The following is a 25,703-nucleotide window of genomic DNA, read 5'->3' on the forward strand; positions in this document are numbered from 1 at the left end:
CCAAACTTGGCAGGTATGCAGTGTGATCAACACGTCACACTTTCTTTGTGAGGCCAAAGCTGGTGAGGGCACTTTAATTAACCCACTTTTTCTACCTTTTTTTCCCTCACTTTTACTCTCCAGATGGCTACAAGGCAGCCTGATTTGGGAGTGGCCGATGGGTCAACATCAAATGTGCCTTCAACTTCATCTGTGGCCTCAGCTCCATCAGCTATCAACAATGATGGACTTTGGCACAGAAGCACCGGGTAATTTGGCAACTTACTCTGTTCAAGGATAGCCTTCACACATAAGAAATGCAACAAGATGTGCCCCTCTCACTGTTGTGCGCTGCCCACGAATAGATAAGTTCCTACGCGCCTGCCTTTCGGTTCTACTATTTACCGCCAGTCTGCCCGATCTCTTGCACTGTTCCCTTCAAAGATGTTGCCTTATCAATCCAGACATTAGTACATATATATATATGGCTAGTTTCTTCACATGGTGCGCAAGATTTTGTACATTTGCAAACAGGTTTGTTGATGAGATGCCATGGGCAGACAAGAAAAAAAAAGGGGGACTGTAATGACAATACATTGATAGCAACCATTTCCCTATGTAAAAGAAAGAACTGAATATTAAGCCATCCAAAAACTGTGCAGAAGTGTTATGCATCAGAAGTTCCTAGTAGCTCAAGTGGTACCAAGGCATTAATGACGACAAACAAGTGCAGTGTGTGCACCACTCAGACAATCCCATCTGCAAAATGCAAAATGGCTGCATGTCATGAAAACAACCAAATTTTCAAACAGAAGACCACATGCAATTCTTTTTGTGGGAGGCTCACTTTGAAGAGAGTGAAAGTCTCACATATCTATGCCCTGTGTAACAGGTACTCCTTAGGATTATACTGAACGTGGCCCAATGCGTTGGGTGCTAGTGTGCAACTGAAGTTGTGCCATGAAGTAAAATAGACAAAAATTAAGGTGAGGGCTAGTAGTAGAACATGACACATGGGAGAACAAAGAGAAGGTAGCTGTGTGCTGATTCTGATCAAGCCAAAGGGGGGGAGAGTCTTTGCTGACAGTGGCTCTTCCCTTAATGGGGAGATACCTTTTTTATTAAGGTTGTACAAAACAAGGAAAACGAGCCCTCAATTTCCTTTCCTTCACTTAATGGGAGGAAGGGTGTTTTGGACATAAGGTGCTTTAATATTTAAGTTAGCATGAGGAAAACTATTGTGATGTAATATAAGGGGCTGCTTTGGCCCAAATTATGAAAATTGATCTTATGCATCGGTAATAGCAGTATCCAAAAATAACATTTTTGAAAAATCAATTTTTTGTGGCAATTTTTGGTCCTAAAAAGCAACTTCCCCCTCTTAAGGTGGCACAGTAACAATGCAGTTGAATTTCTTCCAACTCTTCCAATCATGAACTGATTTGAAAAATAATTTTGGTAAGATGTAGTTTGAATCTTGCCTTGCATCGTCTGATGTGTAACGAAAATGTCACTAGCAAAATGTCAGCGGATTTGATAGAGAATGAACTAGTTGTACTTAGAGTTGAACAGTGGCAGCATGGTTTTGGTATTGTCACACAGTACAAATTTCACACAATGTTCATGTTGTTTTAGAGCTCTCTTTATATCTAAAATGTTTTGAATGTGCATTTGCCCAATCTAATACATATGATGTATCATTTTCGGTCATCTCTTTTGACAGCTCTGGTGCAGTGCCTAATGGTCAAATGCCTTTTGCTGTGGGAATGCCAGCAGGAGCATCGAGCCCTGAGCAGCTGATTCAACAGGTGGCTCTTGCTCAGCAGTTGTATGCACACTACTTCACCCAGTACATGCATCTGTGAGTGTCACGTCTGTCGCATCTCTAGCGCTTCAAAGGTGTGAAATGCTGGGCATGTTGTCATTTTGAAGTGTTGTCAGCTGAAAATCTCTCATATGTACGATGAACTGTTGTCATCCCATTTTACACCTACTGGGCCTTTTGTCAGCTAATGGTAGGCACCTTATACTGGTGTCACATAGTCACCTTTGATTGTGAGCAGGCCAGACCAGAACTGACCTAAGTCCAAGTGTAGGGCTGCGTCCCTGCCACTTTCAATTGTAATCTTGCTCCAGCCAGATCGAGACAGCTGACATTTTCAAGCTCAGTGTGCTAGAAAATTGGAACAAAAAATGTAAACATAGCGTATGTGGGGTTTGAAGAGATTGCCGCTCTCAGAACACACAGACAGTTATCTTTGCTTTTACATCATGGCGAGCTCGCCTGCCGTACCTAATACACAACTAGTACCATGCTAAATAACCTTATACAATGCCAATACAGTACCCGGAAAACATAACACACACACAAGACAACATAAGACATACAATGCACCACGAATGCGACGTCGTCGACGTTCGACTTGCCATGAGGGGCCCGCGGAAAACGAGCCGCAGTATCGTCCCCCATGGACTTACCGCGAGAGATGTCCATCCACACACGCCGCCAAACCCAAAGAGGCTCGCTGCTGTTCTCTGTCCGCCGGCCTAGCTTCTCCTGCAGGTGACGCTGCCGGCGCCACCGCGCTGATTCTAACCCGCACGAGCACAGTGCCACTGCTCGCTCGGTGGCCGTTTAACCTAACTGCAGCCTATCCGTGAGACGCGCGTGTGCCATGAGGCGCAAATGGCTTTACAGAGGGTGATAGCACCCCCACATGCAATAAGAAAAAAATTTTTTTTAATGTAAGCATAGGTATGCTGTAAATAAAAATGTTATTAAACTTCATGTATATTTTATAAATCTGCATGTGTAACGACTACACGAAGCAGTTTTGAGAGCTGCAGATGAAAAAAAGTTCTTGCTCATATAAAGTAAAATGGTGGGGGAAGAAGGGGGGCTAGCTGGTACGACATTGAAACTGAAATAAAACTGCACAGGGGACGGAACACAAGTAAAAGAAGTAGACAGGACGAGTGCAGAATGCACTCATCTTGTTTACTTCCTCTATTTGTGTTCTGTCTCCTGTGCAGTTTTACTTACTTTATTTCGGTTCCTGCTCATAATACTTAAAACATCAAACAAAATAATATATCGATTATAACAATGAGAAGCTGCTGCACCATCAACTTTTGTATGTTATCTGTGGTGAAAGAATCCGCTTACAGCAATGCCCTCGTGCCGCATTTTCGGTCATAACATTGAATTCTGGCTGTTCGGTGTCTGTGCTGTAAGGTAATGTAGCGTGAAATTCTTAAAAAGAAAGAAGAAAACAAGAAATTAAAGCTGCCGCAAATCCCCACCCACTACCCTAGCGTCTTTTCGGATTTGCGGTATGGTTCACTGCGTAGCGCTGTGGCATTGCGGCACAGCTGATTTTTGAAATGCACTACGGCTGGGAGTGATTTCTGTTAATGCACTTTCGGACATGCAACTTGAGTAAAAAGTTAAGACTTGGAAAGGTTTCAGCGTCTTAAACTTCAGACATTGTCATACATTGGCTCTGTGGTGTTTTTGGCAGTCCCATGAAAGCGTCCGCACTTTCAAGCATATCCGAAAAATCGGCAGCTTTGTCGTCCTTATGACTGATGTCTGTTGGCATATCCCATCTGATATTATAGTTTTCTCACAGCAGCCTGCTGTGCCCCTGTATTGCTTTTTTTTTTTTTGCAATCCGTTCATAGCAATTATCGGTTAGAAAAATGAAATTTTCTTGGCACTTGAGTATTGTTATAAGTGGGTTTGACTGTACACTCTAACCTCGATATAACGAACACGGATATAACGAATTATAACACGGATATAACGGATATAACGAAGTAAATGAATAGTCTTGTCATAGATACTTTGTTAAAAATAAACGTTTATAACGAATTTTCGGATATAACGAAGTTATTTTCGTCGCAGCTGTGACATTGTTATAATGAGGTTTGAGTGTATCTGTTTTTAAGAAATGAGTTTTATAATAACTTTTGACGACATATTACACAAACTTGATTTGTGCTTTGGACCCACTGACAACAATTGATGTGCTTGAGCTCACTCGCAGGGTAATGATTGCAGGACCATTTAATAGTGATCGCCAATCAGGATCAAGAGACTATATCTGGATCGGGCCCGTTTGCTGCGGTCGAAAAAGATAGAGTGACACCATTATTGCATTGTTCCATGCGTTATTTATTTATTTGTAGTGATGTCAGCTTATCAGGACAAAAGTTAACTTCTCTGCTTGAGGGGGTACATGGGCCTTAAGTAAAACATTTTTTGCTATTGCCATTAGACTAATGAAATTTCATAGTATGTAGTTTAGTGTGCTGGTTTCCAATATCCAATTAGTCATTCAGGGATTCTCAAACTAAGTTCCACGGAGCCTAGGAGTTCCATGAACAACATTTTAGGGTTCCACAAGCAGTCAGAACGAATGCGACTCACTCCCATTTTACACTATGAACACCAAATTTATTGATTTAGACAAGAAAATCTACATTGCATTCTACATTTAACGAAGCCATTGCATCTGTACATCAGGAGTCTTGTGAATAGCAAGAGACCCACAAGGTAGCAGCACTTAAGACTCATAGTGACAGTGCGTACCATGAAATTTTTTTTTAATTTGCAGACATTGGGTGAGAGGGCGCACAGAGTGCTGGTACTAGCTTTGTTGGTGACATCCATTTCCTACGCGATCATGACCATTTGCAAGATATGCGAGAGGTGGTTATGTTTAGCACTACTATCCCTGCAGCTTCTCATGCTTCACTTGGTACACTGTGGCAGTAACACCAAATCGGGGACCAACGCAAAGCAAGCACGGCGTGAAGTATGGAACTACGCTTGTTGTAGAGTGTGCATTTTGTTGCACTAGCTTGATTGTTTTTTCCTTTTGTTAATCTAGAGACCTTGTACTATGATTCATATGCATGCTGACAGTCTCACCCACTTGAGAGGCAAGGAGGAGAGCATTCAGGTTCCCCCTTGCCCCCAACTGCTGCCGGAAAAGACTGCTGCTTCAGCAGCTGCTCTCCATGGCGTGGTGTGCAATTTGCAAGATGCATTCACAAAAACTGCTTGTTTTGACCACTGGCACCAGCAGGGGTTCCAATTGATTTCCTCTATCTTCCTTTGCAGTAGCAGTGAAACTTCATTACATACCTGCCAAGTCTCCCGGATTACCCGGGAGACTCCCGGATTTCGAACGTTTCTCCCGGTTGTACGGGTCACAGGAAAATCTCCCGGAAATCCAGTTTGCCCCGCGCGTCCAGTGCTTTCTTTGTCTGGCCACGTAGTAGAAAGGATTCTTCTTTTTTTTTTTTAACGATGGTAGAAAGGTTCAACTCAGTTACATTGCGCATGAAGTAGCTGTGCACTTTGCGCCGCAGTGCTGCCAACGCAAACGTGGCGCTGCAGCCGCGTCTTGCCGGTGATGCGCTTCTCAGTTTGGCCCGAGGAATTCAATTTCTTGCGCTTCAGGAAGGCAAGTGGGGCCCGCAGAGCTTCAGCTTTGATACGCTTAACTATTCGCTCGCTCACTCCGGTGAGCTCGGCGACAGTCCGGCGCACTGCATTTGCAGACAAGTCACGCTGACGGCGCCTGACTCCAGCTGTAGACGTTGCAGATACTCGCTTGGTCTGTTTTGATAGCCACTTTCTGTCACATTTAGTGTACAGCTTCTTCGGAGAACGAGGCGGCGAGTTTGCGGCCGCACACGGTTCAGTCGGCATCGCGGACGCCATGTTTACTGAGAGAGCAGGCGTGAGGAAAACGTGGTGTTATTATCTCACCTTCAAAACTTTGTGTCACTACTGCTTTAAGTGGAGAGCTCAGCACTTAAAAGGGTAGCCGTTACCGATGTCTGTCGAGATAGCGCGTTCGCCAGCGCTCGCGACCGTCCCCGTCTCAACGGCACCCCTTACGGTCCCAATTGCCCGACGAAATAACTGGTAAGCAAGCGACGACAGGCCTCGCACGCAGAGCGATGTTATCGCAAGTGCCCTTCGCGCGACGGTGACGGCCGGGTCGTTTCATCTCTGCTTCAACCGCGTTCGTCCCTAGCGATAGCGTGCTTTCACTCGCACGTGAAACAGACGATGCGTAAGCGATGTTATCGGTTTGGACTCTGTACAGATCAGCGGCGACCGCAAAATCCCGCTGACAATGTCCATATAATTGCTATCGCAGTACCCCCCCCCCCCCCCCCCCCCCCCGTTGAGTAGATCTCCCGGATTTCGTTTCTCCAAACTTGGCAGGTATGTCATTATATATTGAAATCATGGGTAAGCACACGTGGTGGTGAGGTTAAAAATACATAGTATGGTGTGGACAGGAAGTTATAAAACACTTCATTACATTGAGAAGTTTGTTATAAATTAAAGTGCGTTGTATTGAGGTTTGGTACAGCGTGAAAACAACGAAGACTAAGTAAAACAGGTGGGACACGGACAATTTTTTACTCCATCTTCATCATTTTCGTGTTGTACCAAACATGCTGCCTTACCAACTAGCCCAATTTTCAAATCTATTGAGATTTAACTGTGCAATCGTTTGGAGGGGGAGTTCTCTGAAGCACATTCTAAATGATGAAGATGATGTTGCTGATCTGTAGACAAGTCACATTTGAACATTAGGTCATCATGTGAACAAATACATTTCTAGCATGTTTGAACCAATGCCTTACTAAGATAAATTTTTGAAGACGTTTATTGCAGACTCCTTGCATAACCGATAGTGTGTTCTGCTATAGCATGCACCAGGCAGCACCTCCCCCTGTGGCCCAAGCAAGTGCTCCAGCTCCAGCTAGCCCTCAAGCTGCAGCACCTGCTGCTCCTGCTGCTGCTGCAGTGCCTCCTCCAGCACCGCGCGTTGCCCCAGACAACCGAGGACCTCGCATGAATGCCCAGGGTGGCCCACTGCTGGATGAGGTTAGTTAAGTGTACGCTCTTATACTCCAACATGCTATGAATGTGGTAGCTGCGGCCTTCTATTCCAAAGCTCAAGGTCTTAGGCTTGATTCCTAACATAGGTGATGTCATTTCTGTGGGGGGAAAAATGCAAGAATTAGGGATGGGCGAATAGTGAATTTGACGTTCGAAGCGAATCCGAAGCAAATAGTGATTTGCTCGAATAATTCGAATCGAATAGTTCGAATAGTATTTACCACATATTATTAAGAAAAATGAGCATTTTTGTCATGACCCTTGCACAATATTTTTAGGGATTGGAACTAGGTATGAGTGAATGTCACTTTTTTGGTTTGAAAAGCAGCCTTGAATAGTATCAAGATTTGAATAGCAATAGGGTGCAAGTTATAAGTGGTGCAATACGTTACAATTTAAAAATTACTATACTTAGCGCATATAAGCCCATATAACACGCTTTTAAACTAAAAAAAATATGTACATTTAACCTTTGAAGTGTGGCTTCGCGGCAGTGCAGATTTCCTCTGGATGGGTTGTTTCACAGCACAGCAAACAGATGCTGCAGTGAAACCACCTTTACAGGGGGTTATGTGCGGTCAAATGTATACATATATTCGTTCATTTCGAATACTTCGAAATTTCGAATAATCTAAATTCGTATCGAAGCGAATTCAAATACTTTAATGTTCGTTCTAATATTCGAAACGCCCGAATATCCGCCCATCTCTAGCAAGAATGCTTGTCTATTTAATTTTGGTGCACGTTGTAGACAAAACCCCAGGAGTGCAAAATTAGTAGAGAGCCCTCCACTACAGTGTCTCTCATAGTCCTGTAGTTGCTTTTGAAAGTTACAGCACAAATCAATTTAGTGAGGAACACTGTTCTTTTTTTTCATATTATAACTTTTGTACTTTACAAATTACAGCATGTTTTACTCTACCCAATATGGCATGCTTCCAGATGTTAACAGCATGTGTTAAAAGAGTAAGGTGAGGAATTGAGCTGGTTGATGGTTATTCATCTTATAAGGCACCGAGTAAAATTGACACACATACTACAGTTAAACCTGCCTACAACAAACCCTCATACAATGAATTCCTCCATATTACAAAGTTTTTCTATTCCCTGCCGTTACTTCATAGAAGCACATGTATATGCGACCTCTATGTAACGAAGTGGCAGCGGGAGGCGCCCTTGATATAACGAGTTTTCGCCGCCGACAACCTAGGGATTTCGCCCCGAATTTTGTCATTTTGGCATAAGCAGGAGCCGCGTGCATCTTCTGCGGTTGCCCCGCCGATGAGAGCGCGAAGCAGCAGCGGCGCGCATGGTGCGCTCTAAGACTCGGCGACTGCGAGGCGAGAGCGAGCGCTCGTTTGTGCGTGCGGGTGTACTAGAGGTGGGCAGGCGAGGCCTGCGCTCCTCGAGCTGGCTTTCTTGCCGCTGTGGGCACGTGCGCAGGCGTGCCCCTCCTCCCTTTAAACCTCGTCCAGCCGCTCACAGGTGCCACCATGCTAACCGTGCCGGCTTTCTTTAAAGAAAAAAAGAAAAACTGGTTTTGCGATGGCGGCGCCGCTCTTCAGTTGCAGCACCGCCACTAAAAAAAGGTCCTTGCTCCGTGTCGTTGCGCTTCGAGTTTGCACCGCATATAGAGTTCGCTCTTCGTTTTCGACGCATGCATGGTGTCGCTGCGCGTGCATGGAGCAACCCCTGACGACGTGCAGCTTGGCAATTTTTTTTTATGCGGACAACTGTGTCGTCACTACAGAGACGATGTCAGAACAGGTGCTGGTGGAAGCTGTCCGCAACCACGGTGACAACGACGGATCTTCGGAGATAGACTCGTCACGTGCTTTGCAGTCTTGCGCCGCGTCGCAGGTTCGCGAGACCGTGGCTTCAGAGATTGGCTCCGGCAACGTGATGGCCTTGTTGCCGAAGCCCATCTCGGAGGCCACGGCTAGACGATGACGGAGCAGCATTGTATTGATGTCCTACGACCGTTGAGTATTGCCATCCCTCACAAGCAAGCAATAGAGCAAGATAACAGTTTTTTGCTGCTAAATAAATGTTTTGGGTGAGCTCTACCTTCAATACCCCTTGTGTTTAATTTGTGGTTTTTTTTTTTCAAATTTTCGTGCTGAAACTAAATATAATGAAAACCTGTTTACAACGAATTTTTGGGGGGAAGTTGTCAATTTCATTACATGCAGGTTTAACTGTAGCACAGAAAAAGCAAACCACATGTTCTCATTTTTTTTGTATCCAATATTTGTGCCAGTTTTAGTTGGCGCGTACAAGATGAGCAGTGCTACAGTTTCACTACCGACAGCGCCATATAAATAAGGAGCATAAGTGCATACTGTGGCTGCTCTTTGATGACACTTGCATTTCTGACACCATTAAGTTCATTGTTGTAATGCAATAACAGTTATTAAGATTTTTTTAAGAGTGATGTTTAGTTTGTATATACCATATCATTACTAGTAGGTCAAGTTGGCAAGTGCATAATGGACTGTCGTTGCTGTTGTGAAGGATCATATTTGTCTTTCAATAAATAAGACTTTCATTAATTTGACTCTGGTTGATTCAGTCTATCAGATTCCACTCCTGCGCCAACTGCGCCAAAGTGCGCCAAATTGTATTCACTGCGTCATCCTGATAATATCGACGAAAATTGCGCCAAACTGCGCCAAAGTCTCGGGTTTGGGGGCGTCTTTCACCGGTAGTCGCACCGCCGGCGCGTCAGAACATATCCAGCTTGATCTTGGGGCTGCCAAAGTCACAACCATGGACAAAGAATTATTCCACCGAATAAATAGCACTCGCGCAGTGCGTCCCGAGTAAGCCACGATGCCATGCACGGTGCCGACGCAGCTTCTGTTCTGCAAGTCAGCTCGACAGCAAAACGCGCTCTCCGCAGAGGCTTGTGACGTCTAGGCCTATCGGTAGCGAGAAAGTGCGACGGCAGTTCATCGGCGGTTGCGTCTGTTCTAGAAACGCTGCTGATAGCTCGTTTCAAGCATCGCACGGCACGTAAGGAAAGCAGTGTTCAGTAATAACTACATGCGTGCCGCTAAAATGTCTGTCACTTCTGTTTCTGGACATCGCGGAATGAAATCTGGGATCGCTAGCATTAGATATATGGAACAATATCGAATTTTCCTTGCTTCGCGTTTATGGAAGAGCATGCGAACGGTGGGAACGCGTTGACACTTTTCCTCAGGTATACTTTATCCATGGATCGATCTTCGTCCAGAAGAGCTTTTTCGTAATTCCTTCCACCACACATCCAAGTTTGTAATCACGCTGCGGTAAATACCCCCAAAGGCCCTGCCCTTTCGAGCTCGCGTGATAGGGTTTCAATTCGAATTTTTTTCTTGCTTTTTTAAATTGTCATCTCATTATTAAAAGTATATTCCTGGTCGGAGCAGCCGCAAATGCGCAGCTGTCATAGCGGGCCCATCGCTGACGGCCCACAGTGAAGTGGCTACGCCACGTTACACGTCCGCCCCTCGCTTTCCAGGGTCCATAGCTGACTGTTAAAAAAAGCTCACAGTTTCGCTTAAGGGCGAAGCAGTGAATGCGATACCAACAAATTGTATTGTTAAGCGAAGTAAGGCTAGCAGCTAGCTCGCTTGGATCCGATCCCGCGTAATTATACAAAACGCTGGTTTAAAGGAATATGACCGCTCCAGGAACCGAAGCGTTTTCGTGCTCTGAGTTCTCTAAACGCGAAGTAAGCGTTGAGAGCACAGCAAATTTACGAGCCGTCTCCTGATGCCTCGAGATAGCGCACGTGCAAGCGACTGCGCCTTTCGAACGATGCTGTCCCCCCCCTCCGCTCCCCTGGCGTCCCTTCATGCTCCTTACGAAAGACGGGCGGAGCGTTTCCTCTCTGTTTGATGAGCAATCCATGGCAGGCCCGCACGCGGGAAGATGTTCTCATGCGCTCTCCGTGCGACGGAGACAGACGGCCGGTAAGTTTAATCTCCGCTTGAGGCGCGTTCGTCGCCAGCGCTCGCGAGCTTTTACCCACGGCTAGAATGCGCGTGGTGATGTTATTAATTTGGACTTTATACGGAAAATTACGGCAACAGTAATGGCAGAAATCAGCCGAGACTGTCCATATAATTGCTATCACAATAAAAAAGATATTGAGGAGCCATTTCACTCTGTGAAGTGGATGATAAGCGAAGCTGTTTCGCGCATGGCACAGATGTGACATGGAGGACAGTTTGGTATGTAAGGCCACGTTGTTAACGGCCAGGCTGTTAACGTTCAATACGCAATATTAATGCGAAAGCCTTAGATGCTTCATCAAACACGAAAATTGACCGTCGGCGGCGTCAGTCGATTGATGCGAAAAATAATCATGTGATGGCGTCGTCATCACGTCATAGATCGTCAAAACTTGTGACGTTATCATGGCGTCATATATTGTGATGTCATGTGATGACGTCATCACGACATCGTCGCTTTACACTGCTTCCATGATCGGTGCGCTGATCATGGAGCTAGCGCAAAACCAGGTAAGGTGCAGAAAGCTTGCAGAGAGAAAGGGGCAGGATCAACCCATCGATCGAGAAGAAAAAGAACCTGGCTTTCGCCTTGGAGTTTTCTTAGGGGAATGCATTAGGGACAGTGTGGCTCTTTGCCTTTGAGGCACTGCTGTACATCATGGCGTTTGTCTACCACGTCTGCTGATAACCACATAGATGTATTTAGAGTGTTATTTCATAAAATGCAATTTTATTGATCCGGTCTTCTGTTTATCTGCTAGTGTCGAAAATAATCGCCGAAGAGGTTAATCCAGAACACTCAACTGCATGAGCCCTTATTTTTTCATTAGCGAGTGAAGTATGGAGTTCTCCTGAGATGATTTTTTCCACGAGATTTGCAATGGATCGAAATATTTCTAGCCTTCATAAGAGCCCCATAATAATATTAAAGTGTTTGAATGTTAATGCAATATGCTTCTGTAGTGCACTCCAGGATGTAAAATTTGCTGCTCCAGAGTGCTCCCAGATGCAAAATTATCTGCTCCAAAGTGATCCAAGATTACAATTTTTGCTGCTCCAAAGTGCTCCAAAACGGAAATTTTGCTGCTCCGAAAATTGCTCCAAATCAGAAGTCCTCGATAGCATCACTGATCTATAGGTATGTTCAATCACAACCGAATGGCCGGCACACATACATTTCTGTGAGAACATACTTTCTTTATTTCGCGTCCTGCAATGAGCTTTTGCCTCGTAATTCACACTTTGCTGGCAATCACCCTAAAGGGTGACCACAGTGGTGACTCCAACAGCAGCATCATTTGTCCTGGCAGCGCGTAGGGTGCACCAATGATTATGACTTTGGCACAATGCCTATACAGATGCCTTTACAGAAGCATAGAAAGTGGTGGCAAACAACACCATCAGGCAAACGGAATGGCGAACTTAGCCATGCTATCCTTTTTCTTGCATTGAAGTTCACTGTGCCTCTCAAATCGCAGTGTGGCCGACGCCATGCTATGCCACAGATCTTCCTCTATGATTATGACTGCAGTGATATGACTACACAGATGCACTTTAAAGATGCATGGAGACAAGATCATAAATGTTGGACATGATGGTGGCCACTGACAAACACACGACTTATCACCAACAATCCTATCAGGATAAGAACCTTCAGCTACCTGCTTTGCAGCACATGCTGTGTAGTGCTATTGTCAAGAGTACTGCATGCTTTTAATAGGCGGCAACCCAAATGCGCTACACTGCCTTTCACTGCCACCTCCTTGCGCAAGACTGCTTCAAGTGGGCGTCATATGTGGAAACTAAAGCATTGCCATCACCATGTTGGCCCAACCAGAGGCTCTGACCTAACAAAATATGCGCCACATCTGTGCACAGTCAGAAGCGATGCGAGCACAAGGAAACCTCACTGCACAGACACTCTTATGGCAAAAGCGCACATAGGTACAGTACAGCAAGCATCCCGGAACGGCATGAACTTAGTAGGTTTACCCACTGCACACAAATGGCTCGGAATGGTAAGCAGCATGCAGCAGCAAGTATTGTGTTTTGCCGAAGTGGCACCATTTGTTGCTCAGTAGGAGATTCCTGTACAAATGCGTGCACATACACATTGGGGAAAGCGGGATGAGTTGTCTGTTCGACAGTGTATGGTGGTATTGCCACCGTGTACTGTTGCATAGATGTACCAGAATTTTTTCTGCGCTTTGAGTTTTGCCTCGCTCCTGTAACTAGCATTTGCTACTCCCCTCTCTTTTTCGGGTCCATACGTCGATGTGCTTACTAATGAGATGCAGGACTATGCTAGAAGCCCGTCTACTTGCAGACTATTGCCGACTATAAGTTGACATTTTTTTCATAAAATGACCTTCCAAAGTTCGGGGGTCGACCTATATGCGGAATCGTAAAGTCGACTTATCTTTGGGGTCCAATGAAGGGTCATCGTCCTCGGATTCCCTGCTATTCGACGCATCGATAACATCAGCCGCAGAGCCAGCGGAGTCGCGGCAACTGCTATCTCCCAACGCGCGCATGCTGCTTCCGGAGCTGGACATTTTTGCAATCTACCACGACGATCGTGAAACTATAGCGAAACCACGCGAGGCGAAAGTGGCGAAATTACGGAGCGAAATTACGTGCGGCATTAATGCGAACTGCTTGGGAAACACGCTCTCGAAAGCAGCATTTCAAACCTTTGATAGAGGGCGAACGATGCTCTATGAAAAAAAGAGGAATTTATCTTGCGATACGCCCTGCAGTTTTGTTTTCATACAATAGAAACGATTCGTCGACAAACCATCGGCGTTCCACAGAAAAGCTGGCAGCACCGTGTGGGCTGGCAACAACACTTCGCGGGGAACTAAACCACATGACCAGTCGCATGCGCCCACAAGCGTTTTCACGGCTTTTTGCACTCACGCCTGTTCGCCATTTCTGCATTTCGCTTCGCTTGCAAGCAGTGGTGTGCGCGATTTGCGACGCTGCCAAACAGACGCCAAGATGCCACCGCTACGCCGGCAACAGTACAGTGCTGCTTTCAAGAGGCAAGCGATCCTCTACGCAGAGTCGGAAAGCAACGTTGAAGCAGGGCGCAAGTGTGATGTGTCAGAAAAGTGCGTGAGCGAATGGAGAAAACAAAGGACCAAGATGTTCGTGTGCGCTGCTACACGCCGTTCCTTTCGCGGACCGAAGACTGGACGATACCCTGCCGTTGAGGAGGCGGTTCGAGATTGGGTTCACGACCAGAGAAGCAAGAGCCTGAGTGTTTGCTACGATGATATTGAAACAAAAGCACGTACTGTCGCGAAGGATATGTGCATCCCGCAAACCGAATTCTATGTATCCAAGAAATGGGTCACGAACTTTATGAAACAGAACAGCCCGAGCCTAAAACGATGCACAACTGTATGCCAAAGGTTGCCCGAAGCCCACGAAGAAAAAAGTGCGCGTTTCTTTGCTGTGTGAGTGACCTGAAGGCAAAGCATTCATTCCTGCTGGGTCAAATCGGCAATGCCGACCAGACCCCTGTATGGTTTGATATGCCTAGCTAGAGGACCGTGTCCGGAAAAGGGGAGCGCCAGATTGACCTGCTGGCTACGGGCAAGACGCACAACTGTTTCATTGTCACGTTGGGCTGTACGGCCGACGGGCACAAGCTACCCCCCTTTCTTCTGTTCAAAAGGAAAATGATGCCAAAGAAAGAAAAGTTTCCGCCGAAAGTTATCGTGCGGGTGAACGAAAAGGGCTTTTTTAACGATGAAACTGTCCTCGAATGGTTTCGTCTCGAGTGGTGCAGGCGCCCGGGTGCACTGCTGAAGCCCTGCAGCATGCTCATCCTGGACTCCTTCTGCGGCCACATCACAGATCGAGTGAAGAAAGCGGTAGCGGACTCTGGATGTGAGCTGGTCATCATTTCGGCCGGACTGACACCTACCTATTCTCCAGCCACTCGACGTGGCGCTCAATAAGCCATTCAAAGATCGCATGTGCGCATTCTACATTGAATGGCTCCAGCAAGAAAACCCGAAGACACCGACAGGGAAGCTGAAGCGCGCTTCTTTGAGGGAAGTGGCACAATGGGTCAACGATGCCTGGTATCGACTGCCAACCGACATGGTCCGCGCGGCGTTTTCCACATGCGGCATCTCAGTACCACCGGCACCCCTTCCGACGGCGAGCAGCAGCAGTGGCTCACACGATGGCAGTGACCGTGACTGCGTCCTTCTCTCAAGCGACGACGAGTCGTAAGCAATGCTTCACGGGCAAATAAATGTTTCTTTGCATCACTCCCTCTTCTGAAAAACTTATTGGTGAGCTATGGCCGGCAGCATGAGGCTGTGTTCGGAGTGAACGTTTTTTTTCCCCTAGAAGGGGTTGCAAGTTGGGGGGTCCACTTATAATCGGAGTTGACTTATAATCGGCAATATACGGTAATAATAATAATAATAATAATAATAATAATAATAATAATAATAATAATAATAATAATAATAATAATAATAACAACACTAATAATAATAATAATAACAATAATAATAATAATGATAATAATATCTGGGGTTTTACTCCCAAAACCTTCAATATGATTATGAGAGACGCCGCAGTGGAGGGCTCCGGAAAATTCGACCACCTGGGGTTCTTAACGTGCACCTAAATTTTTCATGTTAAGGGGGTGAACATGGGTCAAGAATTTTTTTTTAATTCTTAATCAATTTAGATTAAACTTGCTGAGTTTATGTATATTTCTGCTGAGATTTCGACTATGCAATTATGTTTCTCCTATAGTATGTAGTTTTTAAAACATCAAGGATTGTATATGCTTTTTGGGAGCAAGAGTTAGCCTAAACTGAGAGAGTTACAAGGTAAATAAGCATATCAGAATGACCTGCAATGAGAACTGAAAGCAAGAAAACAAGAATGGATGTTCTATAGTTATGATATGTTGAATATTCACAAGGGTGTCAATGTCAAGCTGAAATTTCGCTCACGAATATTCAACATACTATACCTTTGTTCAAGTGGGTTTAGAACATTCATTCTTGTTTTCTTCATACAGTTCTCATTCCAGATCATTCTAGTATGCCAATTAACCTTGTAACTCTCTGTCTAGGTAAACTAGAGCTCCGAATATGGTATTTGGAATGGATGATAATTTAAAACAACATATTTATAGAAAAGTAATTGGGTCTTTGAAATCGGCATACAAAACCGGTCGCAGCAGCTGCATTTTTGATGGAAGCAAAAATGTTTGAGGCCCGTGTGCTTAGATTTAGGTGCACGTTAAAGAATGCGAGGTGGTCAAAATTTCTGGAGCCCTTCACTACGGCATCCGTCATATTCATATCGTGGTTTTGGGACGTTAAACCCCAACAATTATTATGAAATCAGCACACAAACACACATGAAACTCGGTGAGTTTCATCTAAATCTATAAAGTACTTAAAAAAGTTTTCAGGTGCAGTGTCGCCCCTTAAAACAGTGAACTGGCCTTGACGAAATTCGACATAGTGAAGTTTTCTGCTGCAAGTATGGCTTCGTTATATTGAGTTCAACTGTAAACTTAATGGGGTGCCAAGTTGACATTTGGCAGAATCTGTGTCTGTGTATTCACGGATGTGTAAATCTGAAAACTTGGTCTAGAAAACATTGTAGACAAACAGGGCAGGGCTGTGACTCTGGTCTTTGGTATGACATTTGGCTTCTCTTCTCAGGAGGAAGAGGAGGCGGCTCAGCGGGACTGGCTGGACTGGGTTTACACTGTGAGCAGGGCAACTGTCCTGCTGAGCATTGTCTACTTCTATTCCTCCTTCGGAAGGTTCCTTGTCGTCACTGGCATCGCTCTGCTTATGTACCTGTAAGTGCAGTACCTGTTTAAATTTGTTTCTGGCATGTATAAAGGGCAGAGCTCGCATTTGTAAGTAGCAGTGAATGAGCATATGGCTAACATCTGTTCTCTCTGCTCATAACCAGTACTGGTGGCAAGTGTACAAATGCAGGCTATAAAAACCTGCTGCTCATTGTGAGCTCTATCCATCCTAGAAAGAACATTAGTAGTTGTGGTTTTTGTGTGTGCTGGCATTGATCCAGATCATGGACGCTAACTGACATATTGCGTGAACAACTTGAGAGTGCTGTATGTACACCCGACATCAAAAGTTTGCAGGACATGGGCTCAGCTGGAAATGGCAATTTCTGCTCTTTTAGTGAATGACAATTCCAACCTCACGGGTAACTGTACAGGAGGCATTAACTACTACAGGCTAGAACATTTGAATGGAGGCTCTGTTACCGGACAAAGCGAGAATAGAGGTTTTTCTAAGATTTCGCACCCCGCAAACTTTTGCTGTTGGGTATAGCAGGGCAGCAAAAGGGAGAGTTGGGCTAGTTGGTTTGCGTTCATATTGAAACAGCGCAAAAGACGAGCACACAGAAAGACTAGACAACACAAGCGCTGAACTGACAACTGAATGCTTTATTCAAGCGAAACATAGAAAGGGAGAAGAAGAAAGAACAAAAAATGTGCATGCAACCTATGCACATGACAAAGGACTACTCTACTACCATCATTATGTCTTCTCCAAGTACGTTAACTCGCAATCAAGTAAAGAAATCGACGCTGCGCTGACACACGTGTCACCGTTTTTGCAGATAGCGAAGGCTTCAGCTATCTCTCTTAGGCATTTGTCTGCCCACTGTGCCGCCTGTGGTTGCACCCCAGAATTCTGCCGCACGACCACCATTTTTAGACACACGGATTCTCGCATAAGAGAGATAGCTGAAGCCTTCGCTATCTGCAAAAACGGTGACACGTGTGTCAGCGCAGCGTCGATTTCTTTACTTGATTGCGAGTTAACGTACTTGGAGAAGACATAATGATGGCAGTAGAGTAGTCCTTTGTCATGTGCATAGGTTGCGTGCGCATTTTTTGTTCTTTCTTCTTCTCCTTTTCTATGTTTCGCTTGAATAAAGCATTCGGTTGTCAGTTCAGCGCTTGTGTTGTCTAGTCTTTCTGTGTGCTCGTCTTTTGCGCTGTTTCAATATGAATGTATAGCAGGGCAACTGTACCTTCACGGAGGGTGAAGCTTTATGATTGTGCTGGTGCATAACACAATAACTTGTGTTTTTACATGATGAATGTTGCCAAAGATAGACGTGCGATTTTTGCAGAATATGCTGTCCCCTCTAATCAACAGTGCTAATAGTTATCAGCCGAGTGCACAGACTGTACTGTCAGCCTTGTACCCATATTATAGTTAGCAAATTTGAGAGATATATTTAGACAGCATAATACGGAGCATCAACAAGAAAAGCTACGGTGGATACCATGAAATGCGCATGCATATGTTAAAATGCAATAATGCAAATCAAACTTGGATATCCAGTCAACTGCCGATTTTTCGGACGCTTTCAGACGCTTTCGCGGCCCCGTTACAAGCCCTACAAAGTCAATGTATAAAAACATAAAAAGTCTCTGATGCTGACACTCTTCGGCGTCCGATTTTTCGGACTTTCTGCCTAAACTGCAGGTCCAAAACGGCAGAAATGCAAAGGAAACGCGATCAGGTGTGGAATGTGCGAGGGAGGAGGAAGGATTTCCCGGAACAGCGCGTAAATTTTAAATTGGCAGTGAAATTGGAGGAGGTGCTTGCTCACATTGGTTTGGTTGTTTGGAATTTTACGGTAGAGCTGCAGTTTGTGCTGCCACAATATTTCAGCAGCCACTAAATCTGCCAGCTTGGCATGTAAGGTGGTAAATTATTCTCGGAAAAAAACTGCACAAGTAGAGGTGAGCAAACTTAATGCTGCCTCTCGCTTCAGTGTATCTCTGAAAATTTGAGGTAATGTGACTTTCAACATTTTTGTGCACAGGAAGACGGTGCAAATGAAGCCACCATCCACCTCGGTTCGTCCAACCTTAGCACATGCAGCGCAGCAGGCTGTACACTTGAATACTTCATGCACTTGTGTGTCAGATCACTGATCATGTTGGTATTTGCTACGCTGTTGTGGTTTTGACACCCAAGAAATATTGTTAAAATTTTGGGAGGCTATACCAATGATTTCTGCTAATGGCTGGGCATATTATGCCTTGTGTATGGCTTTTCCTCTTTTTTTTCTGCCATATACATTTGATAGGTCTTGATAGTCTGGTAAATTCTTGGCCCTGTATGGTGCAATGCCTCATTGGAGTCTGCACTACTTTCTCCATAGGTACCAAGGGGGCTGGTTTGCAGCCCCGCGGCAGCAGCAGCAGCCAGAGCGCGGGCACGATCGGAACCGTGCGAGAGAGGCCAACCAGCAGCAACAGGCCGACCATCCTGCTGCTGAGATTCAGCCACAGGTTAGGCGCCCAAACGTCTGGGTATTTCAGTTCATGTTGCATGCTAGCGCACCATACAGGGTGTTTCTAGAAATGTGTCCAAAAATCCTTAAAAACAAGGGAAAAGCAATATTTGCTCGCTACCTTCATAATTACTACGGGTGTGCGAATATTCGAAATTTCGAATATTTTTCGAATAGTTTTTGCTATTCGATTCGATTCGCACTGGAATTTTACTATTCGAACTATTTGAACTTCCCAAAAACAAGTACAGTCAACGTCCGTTTAAAAGTGACCCCTTCAGATTTTCAATATGCTTCACCTCATTACACTCTCGTATTGCGGCAAAGCAGCCTTTCAAGCTCCGTTACAGTCGAACTTTGCCAAGACACAGTCAACGTCCGATTGGAAGTGGTCCCTAGATATTCAGTATGCTTCACCTCATCACACCCCGGTATTGCGGTAAAGCTGCCTTTCAAGCTCCGTTACAGTCGAACTTTGCCAAGACACGGTCAACGTCCAATTGGAAGTGGTCCCTAGATTTTCAATATGCTTCACCTCATTACACTCTCGTATTGCGGCAAAGCTGCTTTTTAAGCTCCGTTACGGTCGAACTTTGCCAAGACACGGTCAACGCCCGATTGGAAGTGGTCGCTAGATTTTCAATATGCTTCACCTCATCACACCCAGGTATTGCGGCAAAGCTGCCTTTCAAGCTCCGCTACGGTCGCAAATGTATTAACTCAAGAAAACGCTGGTTCCAACATGGAGATGAAAGATGTGGCAGAGTTGGGGGCTCAATTAATGCTGTTTTGGGCCTGAAATTTGGGCAGAAAGTCTGAAAAATCGGACGCCGAAGCTTTTTAGCATCCAATATTTCAGATGTTCTTATATATTGATGCCTACGAGGCAGATTTGCAACTCCGGACTTGAAGGGAGCACACCCTTCTCCGCCACATCAGTTGGGCTTCCACAGAAGTTGAAAGAAGAGGAGAGGCTGAGGAAATGGCATCTTTGCCTATCGCGTGTAAAGTGTTGTCGGCAACACTTTGGTTGTACCAAATCATGTACATAAATAGGATTCGGCCTCTACATTGCCTCATTCTTGATAAGACAACTATGAAACATCACCCCACCAGTGCTTCATCAACCTAGCGAAGAGAAACACTTTCATGTTGCTATCTCATAAGAATATGCTTAGGAATCCTCTCAATCTTTTTTTGCTGCAATTTCGCTTTGAAGTATTCGAACAATATTCTAGAAATATTCGAGAAATATTCGAAAAATATTCGATTCACACTCACACCTCAATATTCGAATTCGCTTCGCACCCAAAATTTTGCTATTCGCACAGCTCTAATAATTACCTTTCCTGTGGCAGCAGACGCCTTAAGATTACTGCACACGTCAATTATGACAGTAATTACAGAAAATGAAATAATTAACTTCTTAACTAGAAGAGATAGGCAGTCATGTCAGATGGGAGAATGGGAAGTCCTTCCTGCGAAGAGCCCATTGATAAGAAAGGGATGGTTGGATAAGAAATGGGTGGTTGTATATTTTCCCTCTCTTAACCCTTCCGCCACCTTGCGGGATTCCGCAGAACTGATTTTGAATGTGTGTCCAGTTGCTTCGAGTTGTCAATGAATTCGCCCTCGCGCTGCCAATTGCTAGCTTCCTGGTTAGATCAATTGGTAGAGCGACCGCCCCGGAAAGGCGTTGGTCCCGGGTTCGAACCCCGGACCAGGACGAATTTTTCGGCGACTAAGAGGCTTTATTTCGGAGAAATCCGTATGGATTTCCTTGTGGCTTCATGCTACAAATGGGTGGTTGTCTATTTTCCCTTTCTTAACCCTTGCGCCACCTTGCGGGATTCCGCAGAACTGATTTTCAATGTGAGCCCATTGATGTTTTGAAATTTCCAAAAAGTGGCTGCTGGTAATTTTTGCAAAGCAATGAGCTCTGACCAATTTCAATTTCAAAACCGAAGGGCCGAAAGTGCAACTTCCGCACCCTTACGTGACGCCCAGTATGACAACACTGCTTCCTAAAAAACCTCCGTGCATCATGCTTGTTGTCATAGCAAGTGCAGCCCTCACACCCACGAACCAATGCAGACAGATGGTAATTAACAACGCTCACTCATTCTGGGCTTCTTGGAAGGGTATGGAAGTTGTGGTATTCGGTTTTGGCTTTACCAGTGACATTGGTCAGATTTCATTTCTTCGCGAAAATTACCAGTGCCTGCTTTTTGAAAAGGCAGTGAGCTCTTTGAAGGAAGGACTTCAATTCTCCCATTTGACCCGACCACCTGTATCCTCTAATTAAAAGTTTCATTAGGAAGGGATTTTTTTTTTAGCTCTTACTATTGTCTTGCAAAACTAAATGCTGTGTGTCTTACTGCAGGGACAGGCTGGCCCAGAGCAGCTTGAAGAGGCAATGGACCATGATGGCAGTGGTGCACCAAACCCACCACCACCAGAGCCCGAGGTATCGCCCATCACAACAGCCTGGACGTTTGTGGCAACCTTCTTCACCTCACTTATTCCGGAACAGCCACCACCGGTTAACGCCAACTGAAGTTCCTCCTCTATCAGCATTTGCTTTCTTTCATGTTAGATAGAGCCCCTTGGATGTTTATTGAGAGGGAGAAAAATGCAAGGCACAAAGAGCTGTCTGAATGAAGCAAATGGCCAAGACAGTCTTGTCGCTGCCATCTGTTCTTTATGAAAGCTTGCAGCTTTCCTTAGGAGCACACAATTCGTAACATTAGAAAAAAGAAATGCAGGCCATTAGTGTGCACCTCATATCAGAAATGCACAGAGGCCGTGTTTAAATATCTCTGTTTAGTATTTCTTTTTTCCAGAAGTTGCTCCCTCTAGTTGGACTGTTTGTCTAAGTCTGATCTGAGGATAATCCTCTTGATGGCCTAGTTGGAGTGTTGTTTTTTTCATGTGTGTTTGTGCAATATTCGTTCAACAGGCCCTTTTTTTTGTGTGTGAGCAAGTGTACAGTGTAGTATTGCAGAATCTCGGTGATATGATCCTGGTTTTAAGGTGATACAAATTCGCAAGATTCTCCAACTGAATTGCATTTTGTGTGATGCTCAAAAATTTATAGGGTACGAACGCTTCACCACACCATCCTAGGTGATAAAATCCACAAGCTGCAATGGCTTGCAGTAGCATGGTGGGGAGGCCAGTGGTGCCTTTCAGTTTTTCTGTTGCAGTTAAACAGGCAAGCTGTTGGTATGTTGTTGGCAAGCTCTTGTGCCCTACCTTGTAGGTAACAAATTTGTGACTGTTTAAAAAATTGGGCAAGCCATAACAGCGAATTGGTAACAGTATTACCTATGCCAACCTGTGCAAAATCTTTTTCTGTTGCTATCTTTAATGACTATGGCAATGACTTTGGCTCTGACAAGTACGCCGTTGCCAATGCCGTTTCAGTTTGATGTGTGATCGTAATGTGTCATCTGTAGATTCTTGCGAAAAAAATAGTGCATGTTGAAATTAGGTAAACATGTTTGTCATTTATATTGTTCTGCCTTCTTTGCTCAACACTATACCAAAAATGGTGTTTTTGGTGAGTTATAGAGTGTGCTTAATATAGACTATCCCCTAGTGCCACTAATGCAGACACTGTAGCCATTCCATTCATGTAGTAGAATGGAGCAGTGAGCCAGTTAGCATTGCATTTTTTTGTAAAGAGCCTAGAGGGGAGAAAGGACAACATTCAGCTTGCACACAACACAAGCTCTATGTTGTTTTGCAAACTCTCTTCACCTGCCTTTCCTGCGCTGTAGGTTATTTACAAAGATTCCACTTGCAATTTGGATTACCATGGAGTCAGGTGTCCTTGTACTGACTGGTCAAGCTAACATTATCGAGCAAAGTTCAATTTCAGGATCATAATAAAACTATTGACTCCTAAGAGATGTATGGATGTCAGCCAAAACCTCCAGTAGTGATCAAATTAACAAAAAGAGAAAAATAATTACTTAAGGTTGAATTTTGTTGTTTTTTTTAATGCAGAAAGAGACATTGCAAAACAAATTAAGGCCGAGCAAAGGTTGGAGTTTTCCTTGCTTATGACATGATCAGAAATACTATTTTTTTTTTGTTGCAAGACCCTGGAAGATTATCACCAAGATTCTGCTGCATGTAGCTTTAGATTATGGTGTCTGAAATTATAATGTATGTTGAAGGTCGCATTTGTAATCTCAAGGATTTAAATTTGCAACAACATTTGAAAAGTCAAAGTGACCACCGTGGGCCAGCTAGTGTCCCTCTTCATGCATGTTATGTTCTTGAGATTATGTTCTGCAGTTCATAAACTGGAAGTTCACGTGCTAGTTATATAGCATAAACATTTTTCTCCGCCTGTACAAAACACATGTAGCCTGTGTGCCATGTGTTGGACAGCCACATTTAGTACAATGTCAGTTCAAAAGCAGGCACATTATCTTTTCAAGCATGTCACTATGCTGCTGGCTTAGCAGGTATTACATTTGTTCATCTCCAAGAGATGACATTGTCAACAAAGGCTTTACACCTCTGCTAAGCTGCTGACAAATGTACAGCTTCTTTAGGGCATTGTAATATACAGTCTTGTATATATGAGGAATGACTGAGGACAAAAGTGGAAGGTGTGATCGAAGCAGTTGCACAAAGATGCCGTTTACTGTCCACATTTCATACAAAAAGAGATTTTTTTTTTCTTTTTGCTATCTGCTTTTGACATACCGTGTCCTGCAAGTTGAAGGTTTACACTGTTGCCTTTTAAAAGGGTGTGATAGTTCAGCAAGTGTCGGCACACATTGTTTACTTGTACGCACCCAGCTTTGTCCAAAGCTTATATATAGTACGACATGCAGCTCCAGCTGAGATGCTAGATTTTAAAGGCAGCTCTTGACACAGGTGCACATTACTTTTTTCACAAAACAAAGCTAGTGCCATTGTTTGTTATTTGTCACCGTGCTGGGGGAGCAAGCACTTTACTGGGATAAGTGGGGTATTGAGAAATTTTGCACTACCAAGGAAATCAATTTTAATGAAGCAACAATGTTTAGTTCCCACTGAAGGGAACTTGCTGTAGCCAGTAGGTGTGCAAAGCCCATGTGATAACTGTATAGCATTTGTTGTTTCTCCATTGAGGATGCTTAGACTAAAATTTATATAAGTATGTAAAAACAGAACACTTGTATATTTGAGGCTCTCATTGTTTTACTTTTTTTTTCCACGTAGGTGTTGGAATATTGTCTAGTCTGGAGGGGCATTAATTTTGCATACAAACCAGAAGGGAAGGCGTGGCATTGTGGTGCAGAACTATAGTGGTGTTCCTGTATACGTTCCCATGGTGAGCAAAGTTGCATGTCTGCCCTCCATGTACCACAATTTGCCAAATAGCATAACATCATTTGTAGAACTTGCTGTTCAGCAGAAAAGTTCACAGCCACGACACCGCTTCTGCACTGAATTCAGTGTTGCTGACAGCACCTGCAAAGTGCTTTCTAGTGGTCGTATCAGCCATAAGGTTATTACCTCTGCTATGAAATTGGGGCATTCTTAGCAATGCACCTCTATTGAGCAAATTCATAGGTTTATGTGGAACATGCACCTCTGTTTAAAATTCTTATGGCAGTACAAAAATGTGGTTCTTACAAGAATGAGCATTTGCTTTGTCACTCAGCATGGTACTGTATCACAATGGTTGACTTTTGTGCAACTCTGCTCCTAATGGGGAGTGTAAACAGGAACAGTAAAAACTGATTTCTGCTGTACCCTGTCCAACAGAAAGACATCAACCTTTCTTCTCCTTGCAGTGTGCATACTCCAAAGCTTGCTACTCCTATATACTTTTGGCTTCTTTTTTACGTTGTTTTTTTGCAGTTAGTGCATTGGCTGGCACAAGTGCTTCTGCTGTGTAGGATTTGCTGCACATTACCCAAAGAATGTGATTTCTTTTTTCTGTACATAATGCTAGTCCCTTGTTAGCTTTTTTTTTTTTTTTTTTTTTTACTGTGTAATAAAAGTCCTTGCACAGTGATCATTTTCACCGTGCAAATTGACCTGATAGACGTGCCCTCAAAGTCATCAAAGATGTTCTTATATTTGATTGTGGCGTTGTGCTAAGCAGTTAGTAGGCTCACTGTCTCAAGTTTACTGTAGCAAAATGGACATTTGGGCTAGTTGGTGTGTGTTCATCTTGAAGGAAAAGGCATACTGAGAGACGCAGACTATGAAATGGTATTCCTGTGTCGTAGTTTCTTCTTCCCCTAGTCCGTGTCTGTGAGTGAGACTTTTCCTTCAAGATTTCTCAAGTTTGTTGGCAAAAAATTTACTTGTGCAGATTTTTTGTTGAACTTTTATTTGGACATTTAATATCAAACTTTCAAAATAATGTGCAGCCTTGTACTGCCTACAGAATACTACTACAATAAAATTTTGCTTTATTGAAAATGCAAAAG

General features: G+C 44.2%; 1 protein-coding gene across 1 annotated transcript in view; it reads left to right on the forward strand.

Moving 5' to 3' along the window:
• Nucleotides 1-25,702, forward strand: part of LOC119372004 (homocysteine-responsive endoplasmic reticulum-resident ubiquitin-like domain member 2 protein) — a 33,455-nt gene extending 7,753 nt beyond the window's left edge. Inside the window, exons 5-10 of the mRNA XM_037642441.2 lie at nt 124-248; nt 1,703-1,840; nt 6,721-6,898; nt 16,626-16,768; nt 19,126-19,255; nt 21,641-25,702. Coding sequence (XP_037498369.1) covers nt 124-248; nt 1,703-1,840; nt 6,721-6,898; nt 16,626-16,768; nt 19,126-19,255; nt 21,641-21,814 — 888 coding nt within the window. The 3' untranslated portion in view covers nt 21,815-25,702. The remainder of the gene's footprint in view (nt 1-123; nt 249-1,702; nt 1,841-6,720; nt 6,899-16,625; nt 16,769-19,125; nt 19,256-21,640) is intronic.
• Nucleotide 25,703: the final 1 nt, after the last annotated feature.

Source organism: Rhipicephalus sanguineus, chromosome 1, assembly GCF_013339695.2.
Source record: "Rhipicephalus sanguineus isolate Rsan-2018 chromosome 1, BIME_Rsan_1.4, whole genome shotgun sequence".
NCBI lineage: Eukaryota > Metazoa > Arthropoda > Arachnida > Ixodida > Ixodidae > Rhipicephalus > Rhipicephalus sanguineus.